The sequence below is a fragment of the Gambusia affinis genome, linkage group LG10 (assembly GCF_019740435.1).
Source record: "Gambusia affinis linkage group LG10, SWU_Gaff_1.0, whole genome shotgun sequence".
Classification (NCBI taxonomy): Eukaryota; Metazoa; Chordata; class Actinopteri; order Cyprinodontiformes; family Poeciliidae; genus Gambusia; species Gambusia affinis.
The window spans coordinates 7,613,353-7,629,925 of record NC_057877.1 but is presented as its reverse complement, the minus strand read 5'-3'; the positions used below and the strand labels follow the sequence as shown (position 1 = coordinate 7,629,925).

General features: G+C 40.4%; 2 protein-coding genes across 4 annotated transcripts in view; one reads left to right on the top strand and one right to left on the bottom strand.

Annotated features, from left to right (window-relative positions):
• Nucleotides 1-1,105: 1,105 nt before the first annotated feature.
• On the bottom strand, nt 1,106-4,309 carry bloc1s2 (biogenesis of lysosomal organelles complex-1, subunit 2). Its single transcript, XM_044128367.1, has 5 exons — nt 3,468-4,309; nt 3,177-3,293; nt 2,433-2,552; nt 2,201-2,305; nt 1,106-1,752 (listed from the first exon to the last, which is right to left on the bottom strand). Exons 1-5 carry the CDS (start codon nt 3,631-3,633, stop codon nt 1,721-1,723), a joined length of 540 nt encoding a protein of 179 aa, XP_043984302.1. The 5' UTR covers nt 3,634-4,309; the 3' UTR covers nt 1,106-1,720.
• Nucleotides 4,310-4,553: 244 nt separating this feature from the next.
• usp24 (ubiquitin specific peptidase 24) overlaps nt 4,554-16,573 on the top strand; it is a 51,818-nt gene continuing 39,798 nt past the window's right edge. For 2 of the 3 annotated variants that reach the window (XM_044128774.1, XM_044128773.1), the window contains exons 1-15: nt 4,554-5,188; nt 8,914-9,082; nt 9,286-9,353; nt 9,446-9,589; nt 10,669-10,794; nt 11,072-11,107; nt 11,224-11,289; nt 13,817-13,882; nt 14,219-14,293; nt 14,431-14,589; nt 14,702-14,816; nt 14,914-15,017; nt 15,451-15,558; nt 15,670-15,765; nt 15,882-16,043. In XM_044128774.1, coding sequence (XP_043984709.1) covers nt 4,910-5,188; nt 8,914-9,082; nt 9,286-9,353; nt 9,446-9,589; nt 10,669-10,794; nt 11,072-11,107; nt 11,224-11,289; nt 13,817-13,882; nt 14,219-14,293; nt 14,431-14,589; nt 14,702-14,816; nt 14,914-15,017; nt 15,451-15,558; nt 15,670-15,765; nt 15,882-16,043 — 1,773 coding nt within the window. In that variant the 5' untranslated portion in view covers nt 4,554-4,909. The remainder of the gene's footprint in view (nt 5,189-8,913; nt 9,083-9,285; nt 9,354-9,445; nt 9,590-10,668; nt 10,795-11,071; nt 11,108-11,223; nt 11,290-13,816; nt 13,883-14,218; nt 14,294-14,430; nt 14,590-14,701; nt 14,817-14,913; nt 15,018-15,450; nt 15,559-15,669; nt 15,766-15,881; nt 16,044-16,573) is intronic. The other variant, XM_044128775.1, reaches the window with a different exon arrangement.

The following is a 16,573-nucleotide window of genomic DNA, read 5'->3' as shown; positions in this document are numbered from 1 at the left end:
ATCAGATAGCATGTTTTACAATAACCAAATCACAGTCCAGGCTTAAATCCAACTGTAAATCTATAATAAGATGTAAAACTGGTGGTCAGAGATGTTCTCTATCCAGCCTGAGCCTGACGTATGTTAACACAAGAAGAAAAATATAGCCTCAAAATTCCTCCAGCTGTCATTGGAAAAAAATAAATATCGACTCTGCAAAGTAATTGAAATGCCAAGCTAAACATTTCAGATTTTTACTTGCAAAAACCAACTAAAAAAATGATTACTTGTGTTGATAACAAAACTAAATATATGGAGGTGTTCAAGTGTAAGGTGTAAAGGAGAGGTGAATGCTTTTCCAAAGCAGAATAATCTGCTATCTGAACAGAGTTTTTCCACCATAGCTGGAACCTACAAGCTATAAAAACTACAGAAATTCCTTCCACCTCCCAAATCTTCAAGCCAACTATTTAGCACAGCACATGCAATACCCACCCAAATTTAACAACATGAGAGGCTTGGCTATGATTAATGTTACCTTCTCCACTTTGCTTGACTATCTCCAGGCACGCACATATAGACTCCAGAAAACCACCCAAAGCTCAAGACGCCGAGTCCGGGGCCTTTAGGAGAGGACTGAGGTGTATACTCTAGGAGTGTGGGGAGGGGAAAAAATATAAAGCAAGGAAAGGGAGAGATGGAAGGATCACAGAGCAACAGTAAATAATGTTACAGTATGAATAACGAGCTCCCTCTGTGCCAGCGCCTCAGCTAAACTAATGACAGAGACCTGCTTTAGATTAAGCCTCACACACAAATACACATTTGTAGAGATTGGCCTACAATCAGAAGAAAGATTCAACAAGTTTAGATGATCTGCTGTTCAGTTGACGTGAAGATGGAAACAAAGGAAGCAGATGGCATCCATCCGTGGCTTTGAACGTGCAGCTAGATGCCATCCGTTTCCCTCTGTCGAAGCTCGACTCTTGTCCTTTCTTGGAGAAAGCAGTAACTCAAATCCTTTCTTATTTAACAGTGGTTCAGTTCCCCCAAGCAGAAAAACGACGGATATTTAAAAAAAAAAAAAAAAAATCCTAAAAGAACCAATCGTGGTGCAAGACTGCCATCTGCTGTCAGTGGTGGGATCAGGGTTTATTTCAGTGGTGCGTTTTCAGGAGAACATGACATGATGTTGACTTTATAAGGAATTGTATGCGAGCTACAAATTTAAAACAAACAGTAGAGTTTGTCTTTAAACTCAACATTATAACCAAGTCACAGGTTTAAGCAGTTTGGCGTCTCCTGAACACTGCCTGACAAAATAATTAATGCAGAGTAAACTCAGATTATTCCCCAACATTTTACAAAAAAAAAAAATGCCTGGAAAAAAAAAAAGTTTCTGACATGATTAAGCTTTAAATACACTTTAAGAAGCAAATTAACCACATACGTGTCATTTGCTTCACTTTTTGATAAGAACATCTTCCTGATAACAGTTGGACAAACATGTGGCACATCTTGGTTGCATGAACAGAAACCAGTGATACTGGAGTCAAATCTACAGCCAACACTGTGGTATTAGTGCATAAAGACGCCTGCTTTCGCTGGGGTGTTTCTTATTTTTGCTTTAGCCACAGTTCACATCCTCCCCTGTGTCTCCTGGTAAGTAGAGTGGAGGGCAGGGATGGGTGAAGAAGGCGAGAAGGCACCGAAACCCTCAGTCTGCCTCGTCTTCTGTCCCTCATCGCTTTTCCAGTTTCTTGAATCTGGCTTCTGCAAATAGAAAAATTAAAAATGATTTAAAAAGTGACAAACCTGTTTGTCACTCTTGTTCTCCATGTAAATCACATATTGTCGAGTGCGTGACACATGATGCAGCGCAATCAGAGAGTAGGAAGTTATATATGTGATCGCTTGATATCCAGTCATTATTTTCCAACAATGAAAACATTCCTTTTGCAGTAATCTCTCATGTGGTAGTCCCCATGTTTACTTTCCTCCTGTTGTCTTGCAGTCCGAGAACTGAGTGATAGGATTTACTGCAATAACTCCAGTTTCTAACAATACTTTTTGTATTTTCTTATCACGTAGAACCAAATTGGGAAGGTATTGATAACTGATATATCTTTTTAATTTAAAAAAAATAAATCCATGATTTCTCAGCAGTAACTACACTTTGCCAGATATCTAAATCCTCTCTACTGTGTAGCGCGTGTCTTACCCAGCTTCTTGGAGTATGCATCCAATTTGTACGCAGCCTGTTCGAGGGATGACACTTGCTCCTCGATCTTATTTATTTGGTCCAGGTAAGGCTGTAGGCTCGCATCTGAAACAAGCACACACACACAACCAAGAGCTCTTCAATTCAGAAATGGAAAAAACAAACAAACAAAAACTTCTAATTCATGAATGTTGATTTTTTTTTTCTTTCTTTAAATGAACCTAATGCTTACACTTGTTGTTGAGGTCCTGCAGATTCCGGCTTATATTGATACTAATGTCCTTCATTTCCATGTATTTCAGGCTTGTGAGCTTGTTCATGTTCTCCAACAGCAGGTAATCTTCACACGTTGCTGAGAAGAAATGCACATTTGTTCATGAGAGAAAAGAAACAACAGTAAAGAAAAATTCGGACATTCGGAACAGCCGAATTTATTTTGCAGCCAGCATTTGACTTTGAATGAATGTTTACTTTTTTATTGATAGGCAATGGTTGTGAGATTTATTTGACTCATGTATTAATTAGGGTATGGAAAACCTTACTGTTAAATATTGTTTTACTGATTGCAGGTTTTTCAATTATCCATTTGACTGAATGGCTGCTGTATTTTTGTAAGTATTACGTCTAAATTAAGTGACTTTATTGCCAGATCACTTTCCCATTTTGCCAGATCACATAGTAGCATTTATACTTAAACAAAAGAATCAGAGCATCCCTAGTAACTTTTACCACGAGGTTAACCAGATTCATTAGAAATAATAGCCAGAGAGAAGTCAAGAAAAACTGCTTTGACAATAAGTAACACTAAAATAAATCTGAGTGAAGTTTGGGGATATTTTTAGAAAACTGTTAGGTAGTATCTAAATTAAGATAAGTGTGGTAAATACATTTCAGGCACGCTTAAAATTAGAGTGCAGTACCGAATGACAGCTTTAGAGAAAGAGCACAACAATAGAAATGAGAATAGGTTTAACACCTGTTAGCTCCCCTTGCAGGAAAATGGCCATCTTCTCAAACATGTCAGAGCACAGCTCGTTGATATCTGGCTCTGCGGGCTCCACAGCCTCCTCCGCGGTCTCCACACCTCCATCGCCTGGGCACAACAATTTGAAGCAGAACTAAATTAATCCAGATGAGAATTTGGATGAAACCACAACTGCAATGCAATAAATCATCAGTCAACAACCAGATGAAAGCAAAAACAAACGAAATTGTGTGCTCTATTGCCATTTGGGTGCTAAGGAAGTGCAAGGAAAGCACCACGTACTGTTTGCTCCAGGTTTCTTTGGCGCACTTGACGGGGCTTCTGGTGGATCGTCTGGGCGTTCAGCCGCAGCCGTGCCGCTAGAAGCTGCAATTAACCCCGCTGAAACGGCTGCTGGTTCCCTGGAAATACTGTCCATAGCTGCGGCTTCATCTCCAGTTGCAGCCATTTTGTTCCTGTTTTGTTTCGTCCATAATCACGTGTGCCAGGCGATCATGTGACGCGCTCGCGGCGCGGCATAAGGACCAGCGCGGCATAAGGACCAACGCCCCCAGACCGCCCCTACTCACGCGCAATGCCACGCCCTTCTTTATAAAAAGTAAAATCACTGTTATGGTGTTGCACTGGAAATTAATAGTGTTTATTAAAGTTTTAATAAATATTTTTTGACAAAAATAAGAGGGACAAATTACTTGCATTAAACGATATTTTCTCTTTTTTGTGGAAAAATGTATGGTTAAAAAAACTCTACCTTCAAATTTATTTTAAATATCCTATAAATTTATGCTGCATTTCCACATACCTGTCTTCAAGTAGTTCTAAATATATGTAGAACAATTTCTATTGTACAGAAAACAGGGAAATCATTGCGTCAAAAAGTATGAAAAAGAAATAAAAGAATTTAAAAAATTCAAAATTTAAAAAAATAATGCAATTTTTTTATTTTTCACAACTGTTTAGAATTGGCTCCCTTGTCCCGAATTACAATTGAATTGGAAAATTATTAATACGGCTCAGAAATAGATTTAAAAGTAGTATATTTAAATCAACACGTGGTGCTCATTAATCAGATAGGAATAGGGATCAAAACATCTTAAAACAAAAAAACTTAAAAATTAAAGATTAGCTTTAAAAAAATCATTTGACATTATTTACATTTTAGCAAATATTGGCATACAGGATTTTTTTATGCTCAACTATTAATTATTATTATTATTATTATTATTATTATTATTATTATTATTATTATTATTATTATTATTATTATTATTATTATTATTATCCATCCATCCATGCATTTTCTTACATCCTTGTCCTTAGTGGAGAGAATGATAACGTTAATTAATTATAGAGTAGCTTATTGTCATATTCTGTTGGGCCGCTTTATGCTCATCTTTTGAAAAAAGTAAAGTTCATGTATCATGATGGACTTCCAAACATAACTCCTCCAGGTGAAGCCGCAGTAATAAACGGTAAACACTAATAACAAGGTTAAAATCACTGAATCATCTAGTATGGTGAGTGTGCGCGCTCCCGTGGCGAGCCTGGACTTCTCGGAATGCAGAATTCACCGTATCACCTGTGTCGGCGCTGTTCTGGGAGAAGCAAATCGTGACAGGCAGGCTAGCTGCGGCGGCGGACTGTAAACATGGCGGCGTGCACGGCTACAGGGCTGTGCCGAGCACCGCTGTACAACTAGTGTGGGAAGCGGAGACACCCCGAAAATGGAGACCGAAGAGGAGCAGCACATAACGACGCTCCTCTGCATGGGTTTCCCAGATCCTGACGTGATACGGAAAGCGCTCCGGCTGGCAAAGAATGACATCAACGAGGCAGTGGCGCTTCTAACGAACGAGAGCCCCGGACTCGGCTATGGATACGAGCCGATGGAGAGTGGGCCTTCCACCGGCTTGGGCTCCAGTGGGGACGGGGAAAACAGCGGGAGGACTGGGACTAGTGGGTTCGATCCCCCTCCAGCATACCACGACGTCGTGGAGGGCGAGGTAAGCGCAATACTCATCGGCTCCAGGAGTGAGTGAGGAAATGCCGTCGGTTGTAAGCTGCAGCAGAAAGTAGGCTCGCCCATTTAACTAGCTCAACTTAGCGGCTTTCAAGGCTACATACAGCAAACCCTAACGTGAGCTGTCAGGGAGAAAATGATCCACCAGTCCCACACAGGCAGGACATGCTAGCACTTCATACTTATGGGCAGTATGTTTAGGAACTTTACTGCTGAAGCTTAATGAGAAATTCAAATTTGCAAGTTAGCCTAGCTAGCTAGGCAGCTAGCTAGTAGCTTTTTTTCTAGCTAAGTTGGAGGGTGAAACCCGCCAGTAATTTGGAGCAGCAGCGAAAGCATCACGTTTATAGGAAGCTCTAGTTTAGGATGGTTCTTTGATTGTCATCTGGACTGTTGAAACGATTTGCATCGTATTATCCGTCTCTAACCAGGAGGCTGTCTGAAACCTCGACCGCTGTTAAGATTTTATTTCTCTCTAACTTGACTTTGAAGCGGTTTCGCAATATCTCTATAGCAAAGGTGCCATTTTGGTAATAGCTGTATGTAGATCCATATGTTCTTATGCTATTGAGGGATCACTCTTGCAGAAGCAGCAACTGGTTGCCAGTATAATACTTGCTTACGGGTCCTAACTTCGTCCAGCCCGCTGTGTCTATGTGCTGCGAAAGCTATTAAATCCTCCGGCCTCTCATAAAGCGCCTGTCAGCATAGCACAGTGGGATTGCTTTGACTGACCCCTAAAGCAATACATAGCTGTGTTTCCTCTCCTGCCTGACCTTTGACCTGTTGCTCTGTTAGAAAACCTGTTGTGGAATGAGCATCCTCTTTCAAAGTCTGTGATTTCATAGGTTATGAATCGGCAGCTAAGTGATTCTTACAGATAAAATTGAGGTGTTCAAGCAAAAAGTCTGCTGTAGATATTGATTATGATTTAAGATGGATAGATTAATTTTTTCCAAAAATCTGTTTATTGTCTTCTATATTTCAAAAGAGACACACAGACAACTAACTCACAAATGCACAAAACGCCAAACAAAACCAAAAGAAAACACATTATCAACTTAAACATTCAAGGTGACAAACATTAGTTGATTGCAGTGAGACAGAGTACTTTAAGTTTGCTATCTCAGTTTGCTATTTTAGGTCTGACCTGCTAATTCCAATGTGAAAAAATAATAATAATCTGCAGCAGGATATCGGTCATTGGTAGTAGTCCAGAATCCATTGCAAGAATATTCCCATTTACACCTTAAAAGTGACTCTAATTTTTGTGCCTTTTTTTATTAAGCTCAAAAAATGTCTTTTGCTTTCCTGTTCCTAAACTACGTCTGATTTGGCATCATCATTCCTTTTTAAAAATGAATGTTTTTGCAAATTAAAGTTACTTTCCCAGTTATTAGAAATTGCCCTTATAACAAATCTGAATTGGGTGAACCAGTAAAGAATTAACAACTCTGAGTGAATTAAAAATGTGAAACCAAACTGATCTAAGTTGTTCCAGATACAAAAAAAAATAATAAATAATAATAATAATAATAATAAATTGTGAAATAACCCTTTACTGCGCTGGCATATCAGAAGTTAATTTCAGTATTGTGTTATGTGAAGCGAACACATAATGAAACTCGGATGAATTACATAACAGCTGCAGGAGGAACTCTGTAGAAACCCTTTCCGTTTATCGTGTAGCGATTTAAAGCACGGCAGGGTGATGCATGAACCACCGGGCACATCAACAACCAAGGACTCTGTGACAACACATACATTTTTCAAAACACCTCTGGAGCAGAACTTCCTGACGGGAACTCGTCAAAAGTCACTTCCGTGTGAGATTTGAAGATGTGAAACGTTCTGCGCGTGTCGTAACACAAAGGACGAACGCAATTAATTCCCCCTTCTCACAGTTGCCGTGTTTATGTGTAACAGACCGGTGGTTGGACTGTGGCCTCGTGTGTTACTCCTAAATATAGTTCCTCCCTCGGCCGCTCCGACACACACACACCCGCTGCAGTTTTTGCGCAGAGTTCCCAAGAGGGCTGTGGGCGCACGGTAACAGAGTGGGGCAGAGTTACCCGCTCGCCCCAACACAACCACACACACATCAACGCACACATTTTGCCTTCCACTCTGCTTATGTCTTCAGGTGTTTAAAGAATATATATTGGTCATTTTGATCCTAATTGGGACGTCATTTGGTGTTCCTGGCCGGACGTTGCAGATTTTCTTTGCCATATTTCTGATGGCTCTTCAACAGAACGTCTCTATTATCTGTGTCTTCCTGCTGTTTTTCCACCTCTCATCCATCTGCTTGTCGTATATCTAATTTTCCTAGAAAGGGGAAAGGATGGAATATAATGCATCTCCGGTTGCGTCCTCCTCCCTCTCTGCTCCCTGCACTTTGCCTCCTCCCGTTAGACATAAAGTGCGGCCTATCACCTTACTGTCACGTGTTTGACGGTGTTTGATGCACGCGAGATCACACTGACCGCCAGGCATGGGGCCGGCAAGAGATTCTCGTGAGCAAATGTATTATGGTTTCGGAGTTATTGGAGAAATATAAAAATTAATATAATATGATCACAAGAAAACACCAATTGGTTCTTGACACTGTTTCATGGACATGAACGAACACAGAGAATGGCCCCCTTCAAGTTGTTTTAAAAAGCATGCTAACCGGAATATTGTTAGCTTTTGCCGCTCTGCTTTTTAGAAACTAACAACAGTATAAAACAGGTTGATTTTAGCCGATGAATTATCAGGATTATTTGTCATTGGTTGCTTTAAGCCACTTCGTCCATCAACATTTTTGGTAAGAATCTTACCATAAACTTAGTCAGAGATTTTAAAGAGATGCGGCAAAAGCAAATGAGCTGGCAACTGATGGTGTCATCCAAGACGTATTACTGTGAAATATCATCTCTACTGCCTTGATTCTGATCTGTTAGCATGTCGTGACGGTCATGTGTCTTGTCACGCAAGTCTTCAGTCAGAGGCCTCTCCAGATTCATTGCAAGACTGACGGCTACTGGAGATCCTTCCTTTGGATTCAGAGCTGAAAGAAATGTTAACGATTTTGAACCAATACGTAAGCCAGTATCTGGATATGTGTTCAGATTAGGCAGACTTGACCCAACTGGGTTGCACTGCATTAATATTTAAACTTGGTGGAGCCCACAGGCAAAATGGGCCGTAATAGTTTTTGCTCATTTATAATGTAGCTGGAGATGAGTTCTGGGGGCTCGGTGGGGTCTGCAGATCACATCAGTTACAGCTCAAAACTTCGATAAGGAGACGGTTGCTCTCGGATACGACAATATGTTTCCTGTTGCTGGGCTGCGTAGTTGTGTCCGACCTTATGAATATACTGGCAAACTTTTTGAGGTAAATGATTCAGTTTGTTTAGTTGGTTTTTTTTCAGCTCGGGCTAAATTATCTGTTCTCTCTCTGTGGATTTCTCCTTCATTTGTTCAGTTGTGGCAGATTAACATGTCAAGCTGCCTAATTAAATGCGTGAAGATGGAGCAGAGATGAAGGGCAGATGCTACAGAGGCGATTTGTATTACCCTCACTACACGCAGAGGACGGTTTGGATAGTTGTAAGACAGAAAGGACGAACTCTGGGAGGCGAGAGGGATGATGGTGGGGGTGGAGGGATAAAGTCACCTTCTGCGTGTTAGTAATAAATTTGCCACGCCCGTCTGTCTGCAGCGAAGCAACGACGAGAACGGGAACTGCTCGGGAGGTAGCATGGAGTTCCCCACCACCAACCTGTACGAGCTGGAGAGCCGGGTCTTCACCGATCACTGGTCCATACCCTACAAGAGAGAGGAGTCCCTGGGCAAGTGCCTCATCGCCTCCACCTGCCTTGCACGTCACGGTAAGAGAACGCAGGTCATCTTATTTCACATTCCAAAACGCAAACCACCCTGATGGTGGGATGGTGCCGTTGGACCGCCGGGTGGTTTTTTAACAACACGCCGTTTCTGCGGACGCTTAGTCTCACGGCTGATTGCGTATCCGACCAAATAACTTCCTCTTCCGAGTTTAGATTCAGAGCACTGAACCTCCCTCTCTCGTCAGGTCTGGCGGACGCCGATGAGAACTGCAAGAGGTTTGTGGATCGGTGCATGCCGGAGGCCTTCAAAAAGGTGAGCTGTGAAAGGAACGGAGCGACCGCCGGACCGGATGGGCTGGCCCGCTCGTCGACTTACTCTGTCTTCCCGTTTTTACGTCTCGCCAGCTGTTGACCAGCAGCGCCGTACACAAGTGGGGCACGGAGATCCACGAGGGGATCTACAACATGCTGATGTTGCTGGTGGAGCTGGTGGCCGAGAGGGTGAAGCAGGACCCCGTCCCCGTCAACCTGATGGGGGTCCTGACCATGGTGGGCTCTCTTTCTGTGTCCAGTAGATTGTTTAACCTGCAGGGAACATCTTTGTCCCACGCCCCCTGAACCTATCACGTTCTAACCACAAACTTCAATGTGTTATATTGGGATTTTTATACCATAGGTCAACACAAAGTGGGAGTGGAAAAAAGAAAAAAATTGTTTTGAAAGTATTTTTTTAAATATCTGGAAAAATGTTTTTCTTTATATTGAGCCTCCTTTAATCTGAAAACTATGAGGTGACGTTTGTAAAGTTGCACAGTAAAAAATGAATGGCATTTTTCAGTAATATTTTCACCATGTTATATATGCATTCATAAATGTCAGAGCTCCAAAATAAATATCTAGCTTTCACATTAAATATCTTGCTTGGAAACTAAAAACAAAATGTTTAAGTCTGACCTAAATATGTATTTTTCAAAATAAACATTTAATTTCTAAACTAAATACCTACTTTAGCTTGCTAAATATTTAGGTCCAAGCTAAATATTTAATTTGGGGAATAAATATTTTGTTGGGAAATTAAATGTTTAGCCTGTAAATTAAATATTTAGTTAGTAAAACTAATTATTGTGTTTGCAAACTAAATATTTATTTTCCAACTAACTGTTTAACGCTGAGCTAAATATTTATTTTCCCAACTCAAATGTATTTTCCCAAACTTGATATTTAGCTTGGACCTAAATATTTAGCTAACCATCTCCTTAGCAAGCTATATATTTAGTTTGAAAATCACATTTTTAGTTTGGAAAATAAATATTTCCTTTGGAACTAAATATGTTGTTTGTAAACTACAGTAAATATTTAGTCTGAAAACGAAATACTTTGCTTGTGAATTAAATAATTAGTTTGGATGTCTGACATTTATAGATGTATGAATGACATGGTTAAAATATGACTTTCTTTCCCCATGATGTGCTAAATAAATCAAAATATTGCTGTTAAATTTTTTGCTATGGATCTGTGGTTGGATGTATGATGTCACCATAAGGAATCAGGAAGGAGTCTTGTTTGCATTACGACTGTAGTTGCCAAATGTCATCTATCCGTGTCGCGTTTGTTTCTGTTGTGAGCAGGCCCTTAACCCCGACAACGAGTACCACTTTAAGAACCGAATGAAGTCATGTCAGAGGAACTGGGCAGAAGTTTTTGGAGACGAGGCCAACATATTTGCAGTCTCTCCCAGCAACACCTACCAGAAAGTAAGGGACGCTCTTCCTTTCTGTCTTCGAGGTTTACCCAGAAGCACCCACATGTGTGCAAAGCTGCCTGAATATTTAGCTACCAGCTTCCTTATTAGTCTCTGTTTATGGTTCACGGACAGGCAAACGAGTTTTTCATCCTCAGCGACGTGTAGCCGAGCCAATGAGCTCATGAAAGCAGCAGTGACTGACACACAACAGCTGTCAGAAACACGTCCGTCTGTCAGGGTTTGCACTGTCATTGTTGAGTGAAAGCATGATTTGTTTTCCCTTTCAGGAGCCCCACGGTTGGCTGGTTGATTTAGTGAATCGAGTGAGTGATAAATTGTTCAAGTCTATAAATGATAAATGTTTGCATGTTTGCAGTACTTTTGCTTCATATCTTTGTTTTTGTATTTTTTCCCCCCCCCTCTTTTTTTTGTGGTGAAGTTTGGAGAGTTGGGAGGATTCGCTGCCATCCAGACTAAACTCAGCTCAGAGGAGATCGAGATCGCTGTAAGAATATCCCTCCCCTTCATTTCTTTCCACTAGAGCTGGGCGATAAATGGTTTTAATTGATCAATCAAAGTTTTGGTTTTTGAAGAGTTTATTTTTTCGGGGAAAATCTGGATTTGTTTTTTTTCACCAATATAGTCATCGATTTTTGATTTTTTTTCCCCATAGTTCAGAGTGATGTCAATACACCCAAAGGCCCGCCATCTTGTTTGACAAGCACGTTTGACATCTTCTATTTATTTGGACTTTGAATTCAAGTCAACTCTACAACAAAATTTAAGAGTCAAGCTAAGATTTTTTTTTTGTTAAAAATAAAGTCATAATGTTACAGGAATACAGTCGTACTAAATTCAAGAATAAAGTTGCAACAACAGGAGAATGAAGTAGTAATTTTATTAGAACTCCAACAAAAAAAATATCCAGACTTTTTTTTTTTTCCTCACTAGAGCAACTTTTTTCTTGTTATTTTAAGACATTGTTCTGGAAAACCCATGTTTTTATTCTGCTAATGTTATGCCAGTATGCTTGTGAGTAAACAAAAACTCTCATATCCCGACCCGATACTTTTTGAAAAATTTTTGTTATTTGTACTTTTTTTTTTATATAAAGAGAGTAAAATAAAGTTTATTAAAGCAAAAAATTGTATCTGGTTTGGAAATAATTTTTTAATTATTATTTCTAAACCATATCGCCCAGCCATACTTTTCATATTGTAATACCTGAAATAGTATTTGCACATTTCATGCATGCAGAGTGACAGACTTTGATGGCGTCTGTAACAGCATAAAAGGTCACCATGTCTCCCCCCCTCCACACCACCCCTGCTCTCTGCTGCAGGGGGCTGAATGTGCCTCTTCTGCCTCCCTCCCTCCCAGTAACGCTCTCTTACTCTGACATCCTCCCGCTGTGTGACGCTTGAAATGCCCTGTTGTTTTACATGTTTCTGAAAGCATCCTTGTGCGGATGCTTCCTTCACCAGAACCTGGCCGGAACCGCAGCATTTTGCATAGTAATTGACGCTTTGCATGTTAACAAGGCTAAAGGCTCAGCGCGGACTAATTTGGCACTCTTAATCATCGGAGAGAGCTCAGGAGTATCTGCGAGCGTTAGCCATCGAATGCTTAACCTACTCCAAAGATGGCAGATTCTGAAAGAGAAAGGAGAGGAGATAACGGGAGAAGAGCTCCCTCCTCTTCTGACTCCCAGAGGTGGCTCATTAATCTGTCTGCTTTGAGGAGGAAGTCGAGTGGGATGGAGGGTCGGGGTCATTGAGGAGAAGGAGCTTCTTACATTATGATTACAAAGGATTTCTTTAAAAGGACAAACAGAAACTAATCACTATGCTTTTGTGACTAAGCACTGACAGAGTGAATGATGTATAGAAGAAAAGTCTTTAAATGTTTGATTTGATGCTTGGTTTAATAGACATGAAATTGCCAGCATGGTCTTTACTGTGCAACCACATGCTTACAGCACATCACTCTTTCAGGAAGCCATAATCTTTTAGGTTGTTTTCACAGCTGTTATGCTCGGTTTGGTTGGGGACCAAAATTGCAACACTTGTTACATTTTTATCTGGTGCAATTCCCTTTCACACAGGATTATGTCAAATGAACCAACAACCCTCTTGCATGTGGTGGCGCTGAACCAAGAACTACTGAAGAAAACGACACAAAAACCTCCGAAGAAAACACTGAGCGCAATTTCCTTAATGAAACGTCAACAAGAATGGAGTAACTTCAAATTTAGCGGTTGCGGGATTTTTCTTTTGTCCTTGGTAAAAGACCACGAGCCAATTTCCCGCGAGCCTATTTGTTTTTGGGTTGTAATTACCCAGAATGCCCTGCGCTATAGTCCACTTCCGGCTTTTCGAGCGTCTCAGGTCAGTTCGGCTTTTATAAGAGCGTGTCTAGCATTCTCGCGAGAAATGACCGAGTGTTATTTTAGCTTTAGCACATTTACCAAAGACAAAGGAGAAATCCCGCAACTGCAAAAATCTGACGCTAATCCATTTTTGTTTGCGTTTCGTGAAGAAGGAAGGACGTTGGGCTCATGTCTTCTTCAGAGGTTTTCTCGTTGTTTCCTTCAGTGGTTGTTGTTGCAGCGCCACCACAGGCGAGGATGTGGAAAGTTTTTTTTTTTGTTTTGTTTTTTTTTTTTCTCCAAAGGCTTTGGTTTATCTGTCACAGTGCGTCGTAAAAGCGACCTCCACCAACTGAAAATGTAAAACAAAAAATGTTGGAGTATAGGTTCCCAATCGAACCGAGTCTACCAGACTACCAGGTGTGAAAACACAAGATAAAAATCCTGTTTGAACTTTAGGCCTTCACATTTATTTGAGGTAAAATATTTGCTGTTTGTGGTTTTTATAAGTGTCTTGCTGAGGATTGAGAAGCACAGATTATGTTGTTGCTGTTATAAAACCTTAAACAGCTAGCTGTACTGCAGGTGGTATTGATGAGTTGATCTGCTTATTGATTTGTGTGTGTTTGATATCCCTTCTGTCTCTTTCCACCTGTGTGTTCAGTGTGTATCAGCCCTGGTCCAGCCCCTTGGTGTTTGTGCAGAATATTTAAACTCCAGCCTCGTCCAGGTGAGCTAATATGTACTCTGTATTCTCACAATGCTATCACATAGTTGCAACAAAGTTCAAATACTTCTTTGATTTAAATAGTCAAATAAAAGGAAATCTTACAAATATACTCACTCACACATAGAGTGTAGACTATTACATTTTTCTATTTATTCTTTTGATTAGTTTACTTCCTGCTAGTATAAATTTCTACTGTTTTTTTTTTTTTTTTACTCGTTGCTTAATGTGACCCATGATTCCCATTCTGGTTTTAGTTCTATTTTGATTTCCTGCATCCGCTTGCTCCTTGACCCTGAACACAGATAAACAAAGTCACTTGTTCTTGTTTTTGTGCAGCCCATGCTCGATCCCGTCATCCACAAGACGATCACATATGTGCAGAACCTGGAGGAAAAGGACCTGAAGGACAAGGTAGTGTTTTTACGAACCGTGTTATATTTGCTGCTGCAACTGCAGTTCGGTTATCCTCATCAGGATAATCATAAACTAAGGTGGTTTCTTAATAAAAAAAAAATCTCATGGATTGGTCTAATTCTTTCTACCCCCAGCGTCTGGTGAGCATCCCCGACCTGCTGTCGGCCATCAAGCTGCTGTGCATGAGGTTCCAGAGGGAACTGGTCGCCGTGGTGGACGACCTGCGGCTGGACACGCTGCTGAGAATGCTCAAAACTCCCCACTTCTCCACCAAAATGAACTCCTTAAAAGAAGTCAGTTTCTTTGGGGTTTGAAGTGCCGAGGCAGCTTGTTTCAGTGCCTGTTTTTTTCTTTTTTTAAGTGTTTTATCAAACTTTTTTTTTTTTTATTATTCTTATCTGATAGGTGACCAAGTTAATAGAAGAAAGTACAGTGTCAAAAACAGTAAAAAACGCCATCGATACAGATAAACTTCTCGACTGGCTCGTGGAGAACTCGGTCCTGTCGATAGCGCTGGAAGGTAAGAGGTCACGAGTGAAAACCTGTCAGGAATACGACTGGAACTGTTTTCAACGTGATGTGTTTTGATGGTTCGTGTTTGATTCTTGTTGCTTTAGGTAATATTGATCAGGCTCAGTACTGTGAGAGGATAAAGGGAATCATCGAGCTGCTCGGGAGTAAGCTGTCACTGGATGAACTCACCAAGATCTGGAGAATACAGGTTAGAAATGACAGTTTTGGTTTGCAAGACTTGTGAGACATCAGAAAGAAGTGCTAGAAATAAATCATCCTGGATTTTATTTTATTTTTATTAAGTTTTACATTAAACAATATTATATGATTAATAGCCACACCTAGGGTTTAGCCATGTGGTATATCTTCAGTCGTAGTGATGCATCAGAGGATTACGGGGTGTTTAAATAAATCAGAAAAGCTACATAGGTGGTGCGGTCACTTTTATACGGTACCAGAAGTGTAGGGAAACATATACAAGATATATACCGTATCAGTATCAGTAAATATTGGTTATTGATATAACTGCAGTATCATCGGATATCGATATCGGGCCAGGTTTTCATATTGGTGCATCCCTACATATAACTTAACTCTTGACTTTGTTTGTGTTTTATTTAATTTTTTTCTTTCTTTTTCAGGCCGGTCAGTCCTCAACGGTGATAGAGAACATCCACACAATAATCGCTGCTGCTGCCGTGAAGTTCAGCTTCGATCAGCTCACCCACCTCTTTGTCCTCATACAAAAGGTCGGCGCTGATCACATGTCTTAGACTAAAAAGTGTCTCTTAAGTGTGTACTTCCTTACAACTGATCCCTGCGTGTGTGTGTGTGTGCTTTTTTTATTTTGTATTTTATAGAGCTGGGAGGTGGAGAGCGACCGCGTTCGGCAAAAGCTGCTCAGTTTGATCGGGAGAATAGGCAGAGAAGCTCGCTCGGAGACGACTACAGGAAAGGTGCGTTGGGTGCCGAGAATTCCCTCTGAGTAAGCTGCTGGTGTTTTGTTGAGTCTCAATCATGTTGTGTTTTTTCTTCTTTTTTTTCTTTTTTTTTTTCTTTTTTTGGTGTTTAGGTGCTAGAGGTGCTGTGGGAGCTGGCTCACCTCCCCACCCTGCCCACCAGTCTGGTTCAGCAGGCCCTGGAGGAACACCTGGGGATCCTCAGCGACGCCTACGCCGTCAAGGAGACCGTGAAGCGCAGCTACATCATTAAATGTATCGAAGACATCAAGAAGGTGAGACGCGGATGTGGAACGTTCTGCCTCACAGTTTTCTCTGTTGTGACATTTTAAAGTTGGCGTGTCGGTGCTGGTTGAGCGTAACTGTGGTTCATATCGAGGCCTTTTGTGTTTTTAAAGACAAAAGATTTTTAAAGCGTTTAGTCTGCAGCATTAAGCAGGAATAGTCACACAGTTGTGTGAATTATTATCACTACTATTGTTGTTAGTGATTTGTATGGAAACATGAATCCTTAATGCTGACACTGGCTTATGAAGCAGTTTGTTAAGGACAGTTTTGACCATATTAGGTTTTAGGGATGCAACTAATGATTATTTTGGGAATCAGTTAATATTTTTAACAACTGATTAATCAGGTAAAAAAGCCACATTTTTAAAGATTTTTCATTTAAGCTTTTTTATACAATATTAGAAACACATTTTTAAAAAGCAAATAATTGAATTCCTTTTTAAAATAAGTAACTATTTTATTTTTATATAATTTTCTGAATCATTTGATTAATAATTTGAAAGCAAAAAGTGCTTAA